Source organism: Pristiophorus japonicus, chromosome 8 (assembly GCF_044704955.1).
Source record: "Pristiophorus japonicus isolate sPriJap1 chromosome 8, sPriJap1.hap1, whole genome shotgun sequence".
In the NCBI taxonomy this organism is placed as follows: Eukaryota; Metazoa; Chordata; class Chondrichthyes; family Pristiophoridae; genus Pristiophorus; species Pristiophorus japonicus.
The window spans coordinates 20,889,725-20,904,831 of record NC_091984.1 but is presented as its reverse complement, the minus strand read 5'-3'; the positions used below and the strand labels follow the sequence as shown (position 1 = coordinate 20,904,831).

Genomic DNA, 15,107 nt, shown 5'->3' with positions numbered 1-15,107 from the left:
CTGCAATTGCTTTGGAGCTCCTACACTTCCTCCTTCTTCTTCTTGTTCTTGTGCCTGTGACAGCTGCAGTTGTAACGGCCTTGACAATGAGGTGCTTTAGCATCGATGCGCGTCCTCTTAAAGTAGTGGAAAAAGCCTGTGCCATGCATGACTGGGAATTAGACTGGCCCCGATATTGGTCCGCCTGTTGTGCATTAAGCCCATGAGCTGAAATTATGACTATAATCATGTCAGTGAGGAGTGAGCACGAATTTTGCCTGCTACCTAGACCATTTTGAGGTGGCACAGCTTAACACAGCCCATTTCATGGCTATATCCAATCTGCTCTGTAAATTAAACCAGCAAGTCCCGCCCCGCCTCCAACTTGTTGGCTGACACAGTGGCGTCAATATTTACCCTGTAAAATCCCAGCCACTACTGCGGTTTGTAGCTGACATGGCGAGTTGTTGATCTTTCATCAACTTCTCGGAGATCGAGCTGTGAATGAAGAATATTCTGGGCCCAAGAAAAAATGCCCACAGCATCTCCCGCAAGGCAAGTCAGAAGAGGCATTGGTGCTGCCGAGAGAGGCAGGATGCACTAACCAGCTCTCCTAACCAGGACAAAAGACCTAAGTGTAGGAAACACGAAAGAGGAGAGAATAACTCAACAAACTTACAGCACATAAACAGGCCATTCAGCCCAACAGGTCTATGCTGGTGTGTATGCTCCACACGAGCCTCTTCCTACCTTACTTCATCTAACCCTATCAGCATATCCTTCTATTCCTTCCTCCACCATGTACGTATCTAGCTTACCTTTAAATTCATCTAAGCTTGTTTGCCTCAATTACTGCTTGTGATAGCAAGTTCAAAATCATGAGGGGTCTGGACAGAATAGGTAGAGAGAAACTGTTCCCATTGGCAGAAAGGTCGAGAACTAGAGGACACAGATTTAAGGTGATTGGCAAAAGAACCAAAGGCGTTCTGTGAAAAAACTTGTTTGCGCAGCGAGTGTTTAGGATCTGGATTGCACGGGTGGTGGGGGCAGACTCAATCGTGCCTTTCAAAAGGGAATTGGATAAGTACCTGAAGGAAAAAAATTTGCAGGGCTACGGGGAAAGGACAGAATGGGATTGGCTGAAGTGCTCTTGCAGAGAGTTGGCATGGGCTCAACAGGCCAAATGGCCTCCTTCTGGGCTGTAATCATTCTATGATTCACTGAGTTGAAACATTCTAACCACTCTTTTCTCCTGAATTCCTTATTGGATTTATTAGTGACTATCTTATATTTATAACCAATGCTCCCTTTAAGCTGTGTGGCCCCGCAACGCTCGAAGGGTTCCATGCAGCCAACTTGCTGGCATTTAAATAGAAAACCGTGCAGGCGTGGTATTTTGAATGGGCCACAAAACAATTACAGGGACCATTGCTTATGAACCGTAGTTTTAGTCTTCCCCACAACTGGAAACATCTTCTCTATGTCTACCCTTTCCAACCCCTTCATAATTTAAACATCTCTATTCGGTCACCCCTTTTTTTCACGTTATAAGAGCTGTTTCTGGTGGCAGGCTATTCAATCAAGCAGACATCAAAGTGAAACCCAATCTCGTCCTTACCTGCCACCATCATGTGGACAAGTCCCAACGTGGGTCGCTGACTATCCCCTGGCGATGTTCCACTCGCTCGCTCAGAGGTGCTGAGTCCAATTATAGCCCCCGGCTGCTAGCCTGAATGAGATCAGCCAACTCGGGCCAGACCCAGAAATCGAGCCTGATACCTTCTCATTTGTAAGGCTGAGTTTTGCCAAGTGAGCCATGAGGAACTGGGATTTTGTCGAGGCCATTGAATGTTTTGGAGGTCACTCCTTCAACTCAGTTCAAGATCATTTCACTTTGAGTGCCTGCCAATTTTGACAACAGAACAGCACAATAAAGATTTATTTTAAGAGCTGAACATGCAATTATTGTTTTAAAAAAAAAATAAAAAGCAATTCCCCAATAATATTCAATAAGCAAAGTGTAGTCGACCAGTGGTTAACAACAGTGAATTGTGGTACTCATTTCCTGCTCATTTTCTTAATGTTATTTGCATGGACTCATTTAATTTAGATTGAATTTGAATTAAATAACACCACGTAAATTATGCAGATGGGTTTTATTCAAATTCAAGCCAAATTTAGAAACCTGCTGCTGTACCAACCTGTCATATTCCAGAATGAATCCCATTTTATTCTAGCTGTCCTGATGGAAACTGGATTTGGAACCTTGCACCTCATTGATGTTGCTGGGAGCCCGGGAGAGTGAAGCGCGTGTCAAGCCCCGTGACCTCTGAACTTCACACTGGCCCTATTCTTTTTAACCCCTGTTGGATTAGCCACTTGATTTTCCGTGCCTCCGATTTCCACTCGAGGGGAATGGGGAAAAGCTACGAGCCAGGCACTGTCAGAGCAGCAGGGCTTGCCTCCTTCATTTTAGATAGCGGTGTCGACAGCGAGAGTATCGAGCGCCTGCCATCAATGACACTCTGTCGATGGGAAAATGCCTTCTGTACCTTTACACTTAGGCCCTGCGCTGTAATCTGAGCCCGGCCAGCAAATCCTCCTGTGCGAATTGATCAGAGCTGCACCACTTACACTGCTGGCTGGCTCCATAATTGTAGTATTAATTTGGGTCTTAAAAAAAATAGGCGTACATACATTAATTCCAAGCACATGTCAAATAAGTACAAATTTTCAGACTTTGTTTTTCACTGAACAGCGTTCTGGTAGAGGACAGGATGCGGTTGGTGGTACAGGAGAATGCAGACAGTTACAGGGAGGGTTCGATTGTGAGTCTTTTATACTGGCATTGCTCGCATTCTTCTGAATTGGCACCGTGATGGGACCATGAGGTCTAGTCTGTGCCAGTGCCGTTTGAGGAGGATTCCAGTGTGCGGCACTGGACTAGTAGCTCAGAGGTTGCGAGTTTGGGTTCTTCCATGGCAAGTTGTGAAAATGAAGTCTGTTCATTTGTGTGGGGGAGCACCAGAAAAAAATGACCACAAAAGATGCCATGTTATTGTACAAACCAAGCCAGTTCACTAATGTCCTCCAGGGTAGGGAACCTGTCACACCTAGCTGGACTAGCATACACTTGACTCTAGTCCACACCACGTGACTGACTCTCCTCATAGGCCATTCGTTTGTACAAATAAGAGCTTTGAAGAGCTGCCACCACCTTCTCAAAGCAGTTAGGGTTGGGTAAAACTGCAGTCTTAAATTTGTGTGGCCCACATCCTGAGAACAAATTAAGAAAGAAGCTGTATCTTTTTTTTATTATTCTCAGGATGTGGCTAATGCTTGTGTGGCCACATTTATTGCCCATCCCTCGTTTCCCTGGGGAGGCCTTCCTCTAAGAAGATGATGGTGGGCCTTCTCTCTGGTAAATGATTGTTTGTGCAAATGCGTGCCTTGCTAGACCACTGCAGAGGCTGTGAAGCATCCATTACATAATGTGGGACTGAACACTACCATATCCATGCTATCTGAAGTGGCGTATACAGATTGTTTTTTTTAATTGCTCTTTCATGTTAATGCCCCATCTGGCAATTTGACTTGCTTTCATTAATGGATAACAGGGTTTGGATTCAAATGGCCTTCGCTAAAACAAAGAATCATTGCGTGCAAACGGAGGGAAAAGGGGAAAAGTCAAGTAGGGGCATTGGATCAACCTGTTTTAATCGGTGTCTTGCTCTCCCTGTAAATGAGTCTACCGAGATTTGACCACTTCGTACTCGCATCCCATCCCTAAAAATGTTTTGAATATCATTGCCCTGCAGCCCATGACATGCAGGTCCACCTCTCTTCCACCTCCAGACTTCTTGGAAATTCATGCAAGGCATCGGACTGAATTTGTATTTTGTTGGGCTCATTAAATTTCATCTCCTTACGCCTATCCTGCTGCCTTTCCCACAAACTAGTGGATGTGTCAGACAGTTGAAAAGTAATCGCAGTCAGCACATGCTCTAAGGTGCACGACAGGCAGGAAATGACTATGTTTTGAATCGGAACATTTGCACCATCTTGAGTCTTATCCAGTTACTTCACAGATTGGTTTAACCCATTGGAGGCTGAAATAGGTGCTTTGCCCCAATTGTCTTCCCCTTTGTCTCCCCAACTCTCCTGAAAGCAGCAATGTTTGCTGGGTTTGCTTCACTGGTTCACTGGCACAGGCGACTGTAGCCATTCCTCGTGTGACCTTGGGCAGTATGTTGGCAGTCATCGAGGGCATCACAGCTGAAACTGACCCTCTCCTTTCTTAACTTCAACACACGCCAACACGCACGCACGCATGCACGCACACACAAAACGCATCATTGAATAGCAATCATGAAGAGGAGCCTCCTTACCCCAAGGGAACTGCGGCCAATTGTAGCATGCCAGTTGTTGCCCAGTTGAGCTCAGCAAACATCACTCAGACCAGGAGTTAAAGCAGGGCTCATCTGGTCAGTAAGTATTGGTGCTACACTGAGTGGTGACTTTATTCACCAGGCCATTAGGGGAGCTGGTGCAATGACATTGTTTGAGCAGAAATTCAAAATCCGTCAATACCAATGCAGAGCGGGGCCATTATGTGTGGTCTGTCATGGAGAGAGGTCGGTTGAGGTTTGGTGCCGCTGATTCCCCATGTGATGAATTCCTGATCTCAAGCACAACATCAGGAGGAGGCATTGAGCAGAGGGCGGAGTTACGAGGAAAAGATGGAAAAGCTTGGGGAGTCATTTTCACCTTCACCGCTTTGGGTGGCAAGCAAGCGGATTAGATATTGTTTTTTGGTGGTGTTGGTTGAAGGAGGAATGTTGGCCAAAACACCAGGAAAACTCCCTGGCCTGCTTCGAATAGTGCCGTGGGATCTTTACTATCTACCTGGACGCACAGATGGGGACTCTTGGTTCAACATTGCATTAGAAATGAGGGTTTGTTTCAGCATGGCATGTAAACAACTGGCAGGCTCAGATTGCCGAGAATTCCCTGATGCTGCCACTAATCTAAGGGGTAATACCGACAAATATCTGTTCAAGGTCAGCAAAACCATTTTATAATAGTCACCTTCAGAAATATGCAAAGATGTAAAAAGAAACTGTAAGCGCAGAAACACAGAAGCTGTCGACAACAGTAAGTACTCAGTGCCATTCAAAAGGGATGTTCTCACACTAAACTAGGCCCTACATGCTGGAGTTCCCTCCCTAAACTTCTCCGCCTCTCCAACTTGCTCTCCTTCTTTAAGACCCTCATTAAAACCCTATCTTTGACCAAGCTGTCAGTCAGCCATCCTATTATCTCCTTTTTTGGCTCAGTGCCGATCTTTACTGATTAAGCTTCTACATAGTTCCGTGGGACATATTTCTACCTTAAAGGCGCTATATAAATGTACGTTGTGGTTGTAAGCGAGCTTTCAAGACAGTTTATATGGAGCACTTTTAAATAAGAGAAGCTGGAAATTCTGAACTGTCATGTGACTGGGATAGAGAGTACAGGACCAAGCATAGAGGAGGCTGTGGGCAATGTCATAATGTGCTTATGATTTGTATTAGCGATTAACCTCCACAACAGCAGATGCTCTTTACAAATTTACTTCCCACTATGCTTTGCTGAGTGACATTTGGGTAGAACATTTGGAGAAGCATTTGGAAAGCGTCCCCAAAGCAAGCACCCAAGCTGTTTATAATAGATTGCAGAATCCAAAACACACGCAACTCAGAGAAGCATTATTCCAGGAAGTACATGCGCTGATTCGATTGTTGCAACCCGTGTGAGTAAGGCCATGTTCCTTACAAGGCCGTCATCATGAAGGGGGTAGAGTCGTGAGTCGGGACACCCGACATTAGGTGTCCCTGAACCCCGGGGTTTCTGAGCGACCCAGCATATAGGAAGTATGTCTGCTCAGACCAGGAATGCTCCCCGGCCAGTAAAAAAGACTGACTTGCATTTACATAGCGCCTTACACGAGCAATGGACGTCTCAATGTGCTTTACAGCGAATGAAGTACTTTCGGAGTGTAGTCACTGTTGTAATGTAGAAAAGGTGGCAGCCAATGTATGCACAGCAAGCTCCCACCAACAGCAATGTGATAATGATCAGATAATCTGTTTTAGTCATGTTAATCGAGGAATAAATATTGGCCAGGACACCAGGTATAACTCCCCTGCTCTTCTTCGAAATAGTGCCATAGGATCTTTTACATCCACCTGAGAGAGCAGACGGGGCCTTGGTTTAATCCCTCTTCCAAAAGACGGCACCTCCGACAGTTCCATGCTCCCTCAGTACTGCATTGGAGTCAGCCTAGATTTTTGTGCTCAAGTCTCCACAGTGGGCCTTGAACCCACAACCTTCTGACTCAGAGGCGAGAGTGCTACCCACTGAGCCACAGCTGAGACTGTTGAATGTGGGGACCCTTTGAGAGTCCATGATGGAATCAAGATCACTTCTAAAGCGGCCTCCTTTTATAAGGGAGCAATAGAGGGCAACTACAAGTTCCTTTGTCCTGGATACCAGTGCTTGACTTTCTGGCTTCTTTTATATGGTGGGTGCCACATGGTGCGGACACCCGTTAGTTGGACCCGCTAATCTCACCATGATCCCAGAAAGTTTGCCGGGGTCAGCGGTTGTTGTTCCCAGCGGGCACAATCCCAGCATAATTACAAGGACCACAAATTTTCAGGGTGACTGTCTCTCAGAACTGGTTGTACTCAACAATGCATGCGGATAGCCTATTTTAGCAGCTAGACAGTACGTAATGATCCCAGAACACAGTGCTCCCTATTATATCCATTACGAAGTTATACCATTACTGCATTATTATATTACAGTCCTAAGCTGCTGCTAAGTGCTTTTCACAGGAATGTAGGAAGGAATGGAGGGAGAGGCTCCTTCTGACCATCTTGCATGATTCCTAGCAACTGATTGTACAGCTGAATCCGTAGAGGGCTGGGATCAGGACTCCTGCCCATCTTCCTTCCAAGCCACGAAATGTAGCTTGACGAGGAGGGAAGAAACGTTATCGAAGAAGCGTTTTCTAAAGGGGCAGACCTTTTGCACAGGGCATTAGTGCATTAATGGGTTGCACCAAAGAGTGATACTAGGAGCATAGGTTCTCCCCCCACAAGAGTTCCCAATATGGGATGTCCTAATCACAGCCACCACAGACTCAGGCAATGCCAACCCCATCCAATTCACTTCTCTCTAAGTATCGGAGAGCAGTATTGAATGACTATGTTAACATTGTTTACAGGCGGTGACACTGGCACAGTCCTGGTGCCCAGTCTACTGACTAAGAAATGGTCCATAATGTAACGGAGAAAGAAACAACAACAAAAACTTGTATTTATATAGCGCTTTTAATGTAGTGCGCTTCACAGGAGTATTATGAGATTTTTAAAATTTGACACCGAGCCGCATAAGTAGAAATTAGCACAGGTGACCAAAAACTTGGTCAAAGAGGTAGGTTTTAAGGAGCATCTTGAAGGAGGAAAGGGAGGTAGAGAGGCGGAGAGATTTAGGCAGGGAATTCCAGAGCTTAGGGCCAAGGCAACAGAAGGCACGGCCACCAATAAGTGAGCGATTATAATCCGGGATGCTCAAGAAGGCAGAATTAGAGGAACGCAGACATCTCGGGGGAGGTTGTGGAGCTGGAGGAAATTACAGAGATAGGGAGGGGCGAGGCCATGGAGGGATTTGAAAACAAGGATGAGAATTTTGAAATCGAGGCAACGTAATTTGAAAACGTACAAAAATGGGGCAGGCAAGCAATGTATTTTTTTAAATTAGCTTTTTAGAGACACTTAATAGAGAGTCCTGAGAACAAGGGATTGTTTTCTGGAATATTTCTCTCGTAAACATGGAAGAACTGAGCATTACGTGTGGAACGGCTTCACTTCAATAGAAAGTAACTAGTCCAATATTTTAATTGTACCACAAAATCTTAATAGTAATTAGAATTGTTAAGTGTCTTATATACAGCCATGGATTTAAATGTCCAAAAAAAAATTCAAATCCTTTCAACCTTTGCTTAAAGATTCCTTTTGTAAGCTTTATTTATCTCGATGAGTTTTTTTTCAATTTTTTCCCTATTATTTCCCCCTTGTGCCAGTTTGCCTCAACTAGTAGCACTCTCATCCTGCAATCAGAAGGACGTCCCTATACAATACTTCAGCATATGATCAAGGCGGACACACCAGTGCTGCGCGGAGGGAATGCTACACTGTTGGAGGTGCCGGCTTCCGGATATGGTTAAGCTCAGGCCCAATCGGTCATAAACTGGAAGTCAACTAAAACACTGCTGCCCGTGTCCTAACTCGCACCATGTGCTGTTCACCCATCACCCTTGTGTTTGCTGACATACATTGACTCCTGGTCCAGCAACATCTCGATTTCAAAATTCGCATCCTTGTTTTCAAATCCCTCCATGGCCTCGCCCATTCTTATCTCTGTAACCTCCTCCTGTCCCAAAGCCCTTCGAGATATCTGCGCTCCTTCAATGAGAAGGAAGGACTAAGAGAAGGGATAACCATCCGTGGCTAATTAAGGAAATAAGGAATGGTATCAAATCGAAAACAAGGGCATACAATGTGGCCAAGACTAGTGGGAGACCAGAGGATTGGAAACTTTTAAAAGCCAGCAAAGAACGACTAAAAAAATAATAGAGAGGGAAGCTAGATTATGAAAGTAAACTAGCACGAAATATAAAAACAGATAGTAAGAGTTTCTAGAGGTACATAAAGAGGAAAAAAGTGGCTGAAGTAAATGTTGGTCCCCTAGAGGATGACTGGGGAATTAATAATGGGATATAGGGAAATGGCAGAAACATTGAACAAATATTTTGTATCGATCTTCATGGTAGAAGACACTAAAAACATCCCAATAGTGGAAAAGCAAGGGGCTATAGGGAGGTTGCAACTTAATACAATCACTATCACTAAAGAAGTAGTACTTGGTAAAATAATGGGACTGAAGGTGGACAAGTCCCCTGGACATGATGGCTTGCATCCTCGGGTCTTAAAAGAAGTGGCTGCAGAGATAGTGGATGCATTGGTTGTAATATAGCAAAATTCCCTGGATTCTGGGGAGGTCCCAGTGGATTGGAAAACCACAAATGTAACGCCCCTATTTAAAAAAAGAAGGCAAATAGAAAGCAGGAAACTATAGATCAGTTAGCCTAACATCTGTCGTTGGGAAAATGCTGGAGTCCATTATTAAGGAAGCAATAGCAGGACATTTGGAAAAGCATGATTTTAGCATGGATAGAGGATTGGCTAACTAACAGAAAACAGAGAGTTGAAATAAATGGGTAAAACTGTGCGCAGTTTTGATTTCCATATTTATTAAAGGATACACTTGCTTTGGAGGCAGCTCAGAGAAAGTCCACAAGGTTGATTCCAGAGATGAGGAGGTTGACTTATGAGGAAAGGTTGAGTAGGTTGGGCCTCTACTCATTGGAGTTCAGAAGAACGAGAGGTGATCTTATCGAAACGTATAAGATTATGATGAGGCTTGACAAGGTGGATGCAGAGAGAATGTTTCCACTGACAGGGGAGACTAGAACTAGAGGGCATAATCTTAGAATAAGGGGCTGCCCATTTAAAATTGGGATGAGGAGAAATTTCTTCTCTGAGGGTTGTGGAACTGTGGAATTCTCTGCCTCAGAGAGCTGTGGAAGCTGGGACAGTGAATAAATTTAAGACAGAAATAGACAGTTTCTTAAACAATAAGGGAATAAGGGTTTATGGAGAGTAGACAGGGAAGTGGACCTGAGTCCATGATCGGGTCAGCCTTGATCGTATTAAATGGCGGAGCAGGCTCAAGGAGCCGTATGGCCAACTCCTGCTCCTATTTCTTATGTTCTTATGTTCTTATAATTCAATCAAGCAGAGTCAGCATGGTTTTATGAAAGGGAAATCATGTTTGACAAATTTGCTGGAGTTCTTTGAGGATGTAACGAGCAGGGTGGATAAGGGGGAAATCAGTGAATGTGGTGTAATTGGATTTCCAGAAGGCATTCAATAAGGTGCCACATAAAAGGTTACTGCACAAGATAAAAGCTCATGGGGTTGGGGGTAATATATTAGCATGGATAGAGGATTGGCTAACTAACAGAAAACAGAGAGTCGGAATAAATCGGTAATTTTCCGCTTGGCAAACAGTAACTAGTAAGGTGCTGCAGGAATCGGTGCTGGGGCCTCAACTATTTACGATCTATATTAATGACTTGGATAAAGGGACTGAGTGTAATGTAGTTAAGTTTGCTGATGATACAAAGATGGGTAGGAAAGCAAATTGTGAGAAGACAAAAAATCTGCAAAGGGATATAGGCAGGCTAAGTGAGTGGGCAAAAATTTGGCAGATGGCGTATAATGTGGGAAAATGTGAGGTTATCCACTCTGGCAGAAAAAATAGAAAAGCAACTTATAATTTAAATGGAGAAAAATTGCAAAGTGCTGCAGTACAGAGGGACCTCTGGGGGTCCTTGTGCATGAAACACAAAAAGTTAGTATGCAGGTACAGCAAGTGATCAGGAAGGCAAATGGAATGTTGGCCTTCATTGCAAGGGGGATAGAGTATAAAAGCAGAGAAGTCCTGCTACAACTGTACAGGACTTTGGTGAGGCCACACCTAGAGTACTGCGTACAGTTTTGGCCTCCGTATTTAAGGAAGGATATACTTGCATTGGAGGCTGTTCAGAGAAGGTTCACTAGGTTGATTCTAGAGATGAGGGGGTTGACTTATGAAGAGTAGGTTGGACTTATATACATTGGTGTTCAGAAAAATGAGAGGTGATCTTATCGAAACATATAAGATAATGAGGGGGCTCGACAAGGTGGATGCAGAGAGGATATTTCCACTCATTGGGGAAACTAAAACTAGGGGACATATTCTCAGAATAAGGGGCCGCCCATTTAAAACTGAAATGAGGAAGAATTTCTTCTCTCAGAGGGTTGTAAATCTATGGAATTCTCTGCCCAAGAGAGCTGTGGAGGCTGGGTCATTGAATATATTTAAGGCGGAGATAGACAGATTTTTGAGAGATAAGGAAATAAAGAGTTATGGTGAGCGGGCAGGGAAATGGAGCTGAGTCAATGATCAGATCAGCCATGATCTTATTGAATGACGGAGCAGGCTCAAAGGGCCAAATGGCCTACTACTGCTCCTATTTTTTATGTTCTTGTGTTTGGCCACTTGCGTAACCACGATTTTAATCGCGCCACCATCAGCGGCCGTGCCTTCAGCTACAAAGGCCCTAAGCTCTGGAACTCTAAACCTCTAAACCTCCCTAAACCTCTCCGCCTCTCTACCTCTTTCCTCTTTTAAGACACTCCTTAAAACTACCTCCTTGACCTGCCCTAATATCTCCTTATGTGTCAAATCTTGTTTGATAAAGCTCCTGTGAAGTGTCTTGGGACATTTTACTATATTAAAGGCGCTATATAAATACAAGTTGTTGTTGTTGTTGTTTGCTCCAATGGTTTAGGTAAATCCCATGGGAAGAAGAGCAGTGAGTAGTCATGGTTTCCTTACTAACATTCTTCCCTCAACCAAGACAAGTGAGCTAGCCAGTCATTTTGTTACTGTTTGTGGGCGTCTTGCTGTTGGCCAGTTGCTGTTTGCCTCCATAAGGTGTTTCTGAGAGCTGTCATAAGGTGCCACATAATGTGCAAATCTTTCTTTCTTCTTTCTTGTTCCTCTGCTGAAGGCATTGACTGTTCTTGGGTTACAGTTCCGAGTGCGCTACAGCTCTCTGGTATCTTCCTGCAAGCGCTGATCCTGGACAGGGAGCAGTGTCGGCAGTCATCACACCCAAGTCCAATCCTGTTCTCATCCGATATCCACACATGTACATCTTCATCATAGGCAGTCCCTCAAAATCGAGGAAGACTTGCTTCCACATTAAAAGTGAGTTCTCAGGTGGCTGTACAGTCCAATGCAGAAATTACAGTCTCTATCTCAGGTGGGGCAGACAGTGGTTGAAGGAAAAGGTGAGTGGGGAGCCTGGTTTGCCGCACGCTCCTTCCACTGTCTGCACTTGATTTCTGCATGCTCTCGGAAAAGGTCCTCCACCAACCTGACCCCACCACACAGCACTGCCCTCCGGTCATCAAGATCCATGTTGCGGCCTTGGACAACATGGACCATTTTCCATACCTTGGGAGCCTACTATCAGCAAGGGCAGATATCGATGATGAGATTCAACACCGTCTCCAGTGTGCCAGCGCAGCCTTCGGTCGCCTGAGGGAGAGAGTGTTTTAAGACCAGGACCTCAAATCTGGCACCAAGCTTATGGTCTACAGGGTAGTAGTGATACCCGCCCTCCTATATGCTCAGAGACATGGACCATATACAGCAGACATCTCAAAGCGCTGGAGAAGTACCACCAACGATGTCTTCGCAAGATCCTACACATATACATTTTTCAGCTGGGTATCACTGGCTAATGATCAGGACAAGGAGCCCTGGCTGATTTTTTTCTTCTCTAGCCAGGAGGGGCTGAGGCCAATTGCAATGACCCCCAACTCGTGCCCTGGGTAAGATCAGTTAACTCAAGGGATCGAACCCATGATCTTCCTTGGCTGCACAGCTCAGTACTGCACTGGACAATACCTTGAACCATTTTCTAAACACATGCTATTTTGTTCCTGTAGCAGTTCCAAACATTTTCTGCATGTTTCCAACAAGAAGCTGTACAAAGTATTACACACTAATTACAGCACAGAAGCAGTCCATTTGGCCCAATAAATCTGTGCCGGTGTTTATGCTCCACACAAGCTTCCTCCTACCCTTCTTTATTTAATCCCATCTACATAGACTTCGATTCCTTTCTCCCTCACGTGCTTACCTAGCTTCCTCTTAAATGAATCTACGCTATTCGCCTCAACTACTCCCTGTGGTAGCGAGTTCCACATTCTAACCACTCTCTGGGTAAAGACATTTCTCTTGAATTCCTTAAAGGATTTATTAGTGAAGTGGAAAAATTACAGGACTAATTTGTATGGTTTGTGCAATAATTGTTACAATCTGGTTGTATTTAGATATTGGTACGCAGACCAATGCCACCTCTAAATGGCCGGTGTTACTGCATTCCTCCAATTCTGGCCTCGTGCATTCTCAATTCCCTCTGCCCTATCATTGGCAGCCATGTCTTCAGCTGCCAAGGTCTTATGCTCTGGAATTCCTTCCCTAAACCTCTCTGCTTCTCTGCCCCTCTCTTCTCCTTAGGATGCGCCTTAGTGCCAGCAGTGGCTCAGTGGGTAGCACTCTCGCCAAAAATATCTAGGCTGACATTCCAGTCCAGTGCTGAGAGAGTGCTGCACTGTCGGAAGTGCCGTCTTTCAGATGAGACGTAAACCGAGGCCCCGTCTGCTCTCTCAGGTGGATGTAAAAGATCCCATGGCGCTATTTTGAAGAAGAGCAGGGGAGTTATCCTGGTGTCCTGGCCAATATTTATCCCTCAATCAACATCACTAAAACAGATTATCTGGTCATTATCACATTACTGTTTGTGGGAGCTTGCTGTGCACAAATTGGCCGCCATGTTTCCTACATTACAACAGTGACTACACTCCAAAAGTACTTTATTGGCTGTAAAGCACTTTGAGCCATCCGGTGGTCGTGAAAGGCGCTATATAAATCCAAGTCTTTCTTTTTTTAAACCTACCTCTTTGGGCAAGCTTTTAATCACCTGTTCTAATATCTCCTTATGTGGCTCATTGTAAATCTTTTGTCTGATGATGTTCCTGTGAAGCGCCTTTTGATGTTTTACCATGTGAAAGACGCTATATAAATGCAAGTTGTTGTTGTGAGCTATAACCAGTGCGCAGTGACACAATAGAACAAACACCACAAAGAACTGCAATCAGGATGATTGTCACAGGCAGTCCACAAATAGTTAACATCTGCCTGCTTGTACATCTCTGCAGCTAGCAGTAAACAAAATTACATCGGTAGATTTCTTTCAGTAGCCCACAATTACTAAACTTTGATAAATACACGTTAGTTCATTTTTACGGTGGGTCGTACTTTTGCAGAACACACGTTTTATAACTATTGTGCAATATGTACGCTGGCATCTGCAGCACACTCATCAAAGTTTATTTTGAGTTCTATTGAATAAAGGCATGTGTGTGTGTTTTTTTTTTCCCAGGACTCTCATCTATTGCTGCTCTAGCAAATACAACAGAGCCAAGATGTCCGCGTTCTCCATCAGGGGAAGAAGTTTGGAGAAATGTGACAGAGGCGTGAACCTTCTGTGGCTGGCTGGTCAAAGCCCAACAGCAGCTGCAGCGAGCAGAATGGAAGCAGGCAAGCAGGAGGCAGCCAAGCCGAGCAAGGGCCTGAGCCTGGAGCTGTATGTATGAGCAGAACAGCACAGGCGAGGCCAAGACCCGAGGATACCCCCCGGCGGCAAAGGAAAACAGATTGACTCTTGGTGACTCATTTAGCTTCTGGAATGGGGCTGACTTCTCTCCTGCTGGCATTCTGGCTGCACGTTGGGGATGGGCGGGTGGGAGGGTCTGACAGTTGAGAGCTCTGCAGGAACCGCGCTGGGTAGCGGGGGCATCAACCAGGCAGTTCCAAAGAACCCGGCGGCTGTGTTTTCCGAGGGAAAGCAAGTATTGAAAGAAATAGCACTGGAAAAGAAGAAATATCCAAAACAACTGAGCAATTATCATGGGGCGGCTTGAGCAAGAACTTTTATGAGAAATAGGGAACCTGCCAAAGCTTGCGTGCCTTCTATATTTGCAGGCTAACGGTCATTGAAAAGGCCTGGGTGGGTGCTGAAGGGCAAGAATGCAATAACACAAACTGAGAGAAAGAAGGAGGCTCATAAACTCAAATGAAATCGTCCTGCCATTTACGGCCTGGTTAGGTTTTACAGTAAACCTCCCCACGATTAATTATTTCTTTGCTTCCAAAATGAATTATTAGCATGTTTGCACTCTGGAAATCAGTAGCTCTGTGGGCTGCACCAAAGCAGTGTTGCTGAGACTGAATCTTACAATAGCACTTCCTGTTTTTAAAAAAAAAATAGATGCACATTACTTTAAATGTGTCAGCTGTGACTCAGCGGGTCGCACACTCGCCTCAGAGTCAGGAGGTTG

General features: G+C 44.8%; 1 protein-coding gene across 1 annotated transcript in view; it reads left to right on the top strand.

Moving 5' to 3' along the window:
* The window catches only part of LOC139268024 (uncharacterized), a 336,746-nt gene extending 322,250 nt beyond the window's left edge, over positions 1-14,496 (top strand). The window contains exon 5 of the mRNA XM_070886000.1: positions 14,150-14,496. Coding sequence (XP_070742101.1) covers positions 14,150-14,363 — 214 coding nt within the window. The 3' untranslated portion in view covers positions 14,364-14,496. The remainder of the gene's footprint in view (positions 1-14,149) is intronic.
* The last annotated feature ends 611 nt before the right edge of the window (positions 14,497-15,107 follow it).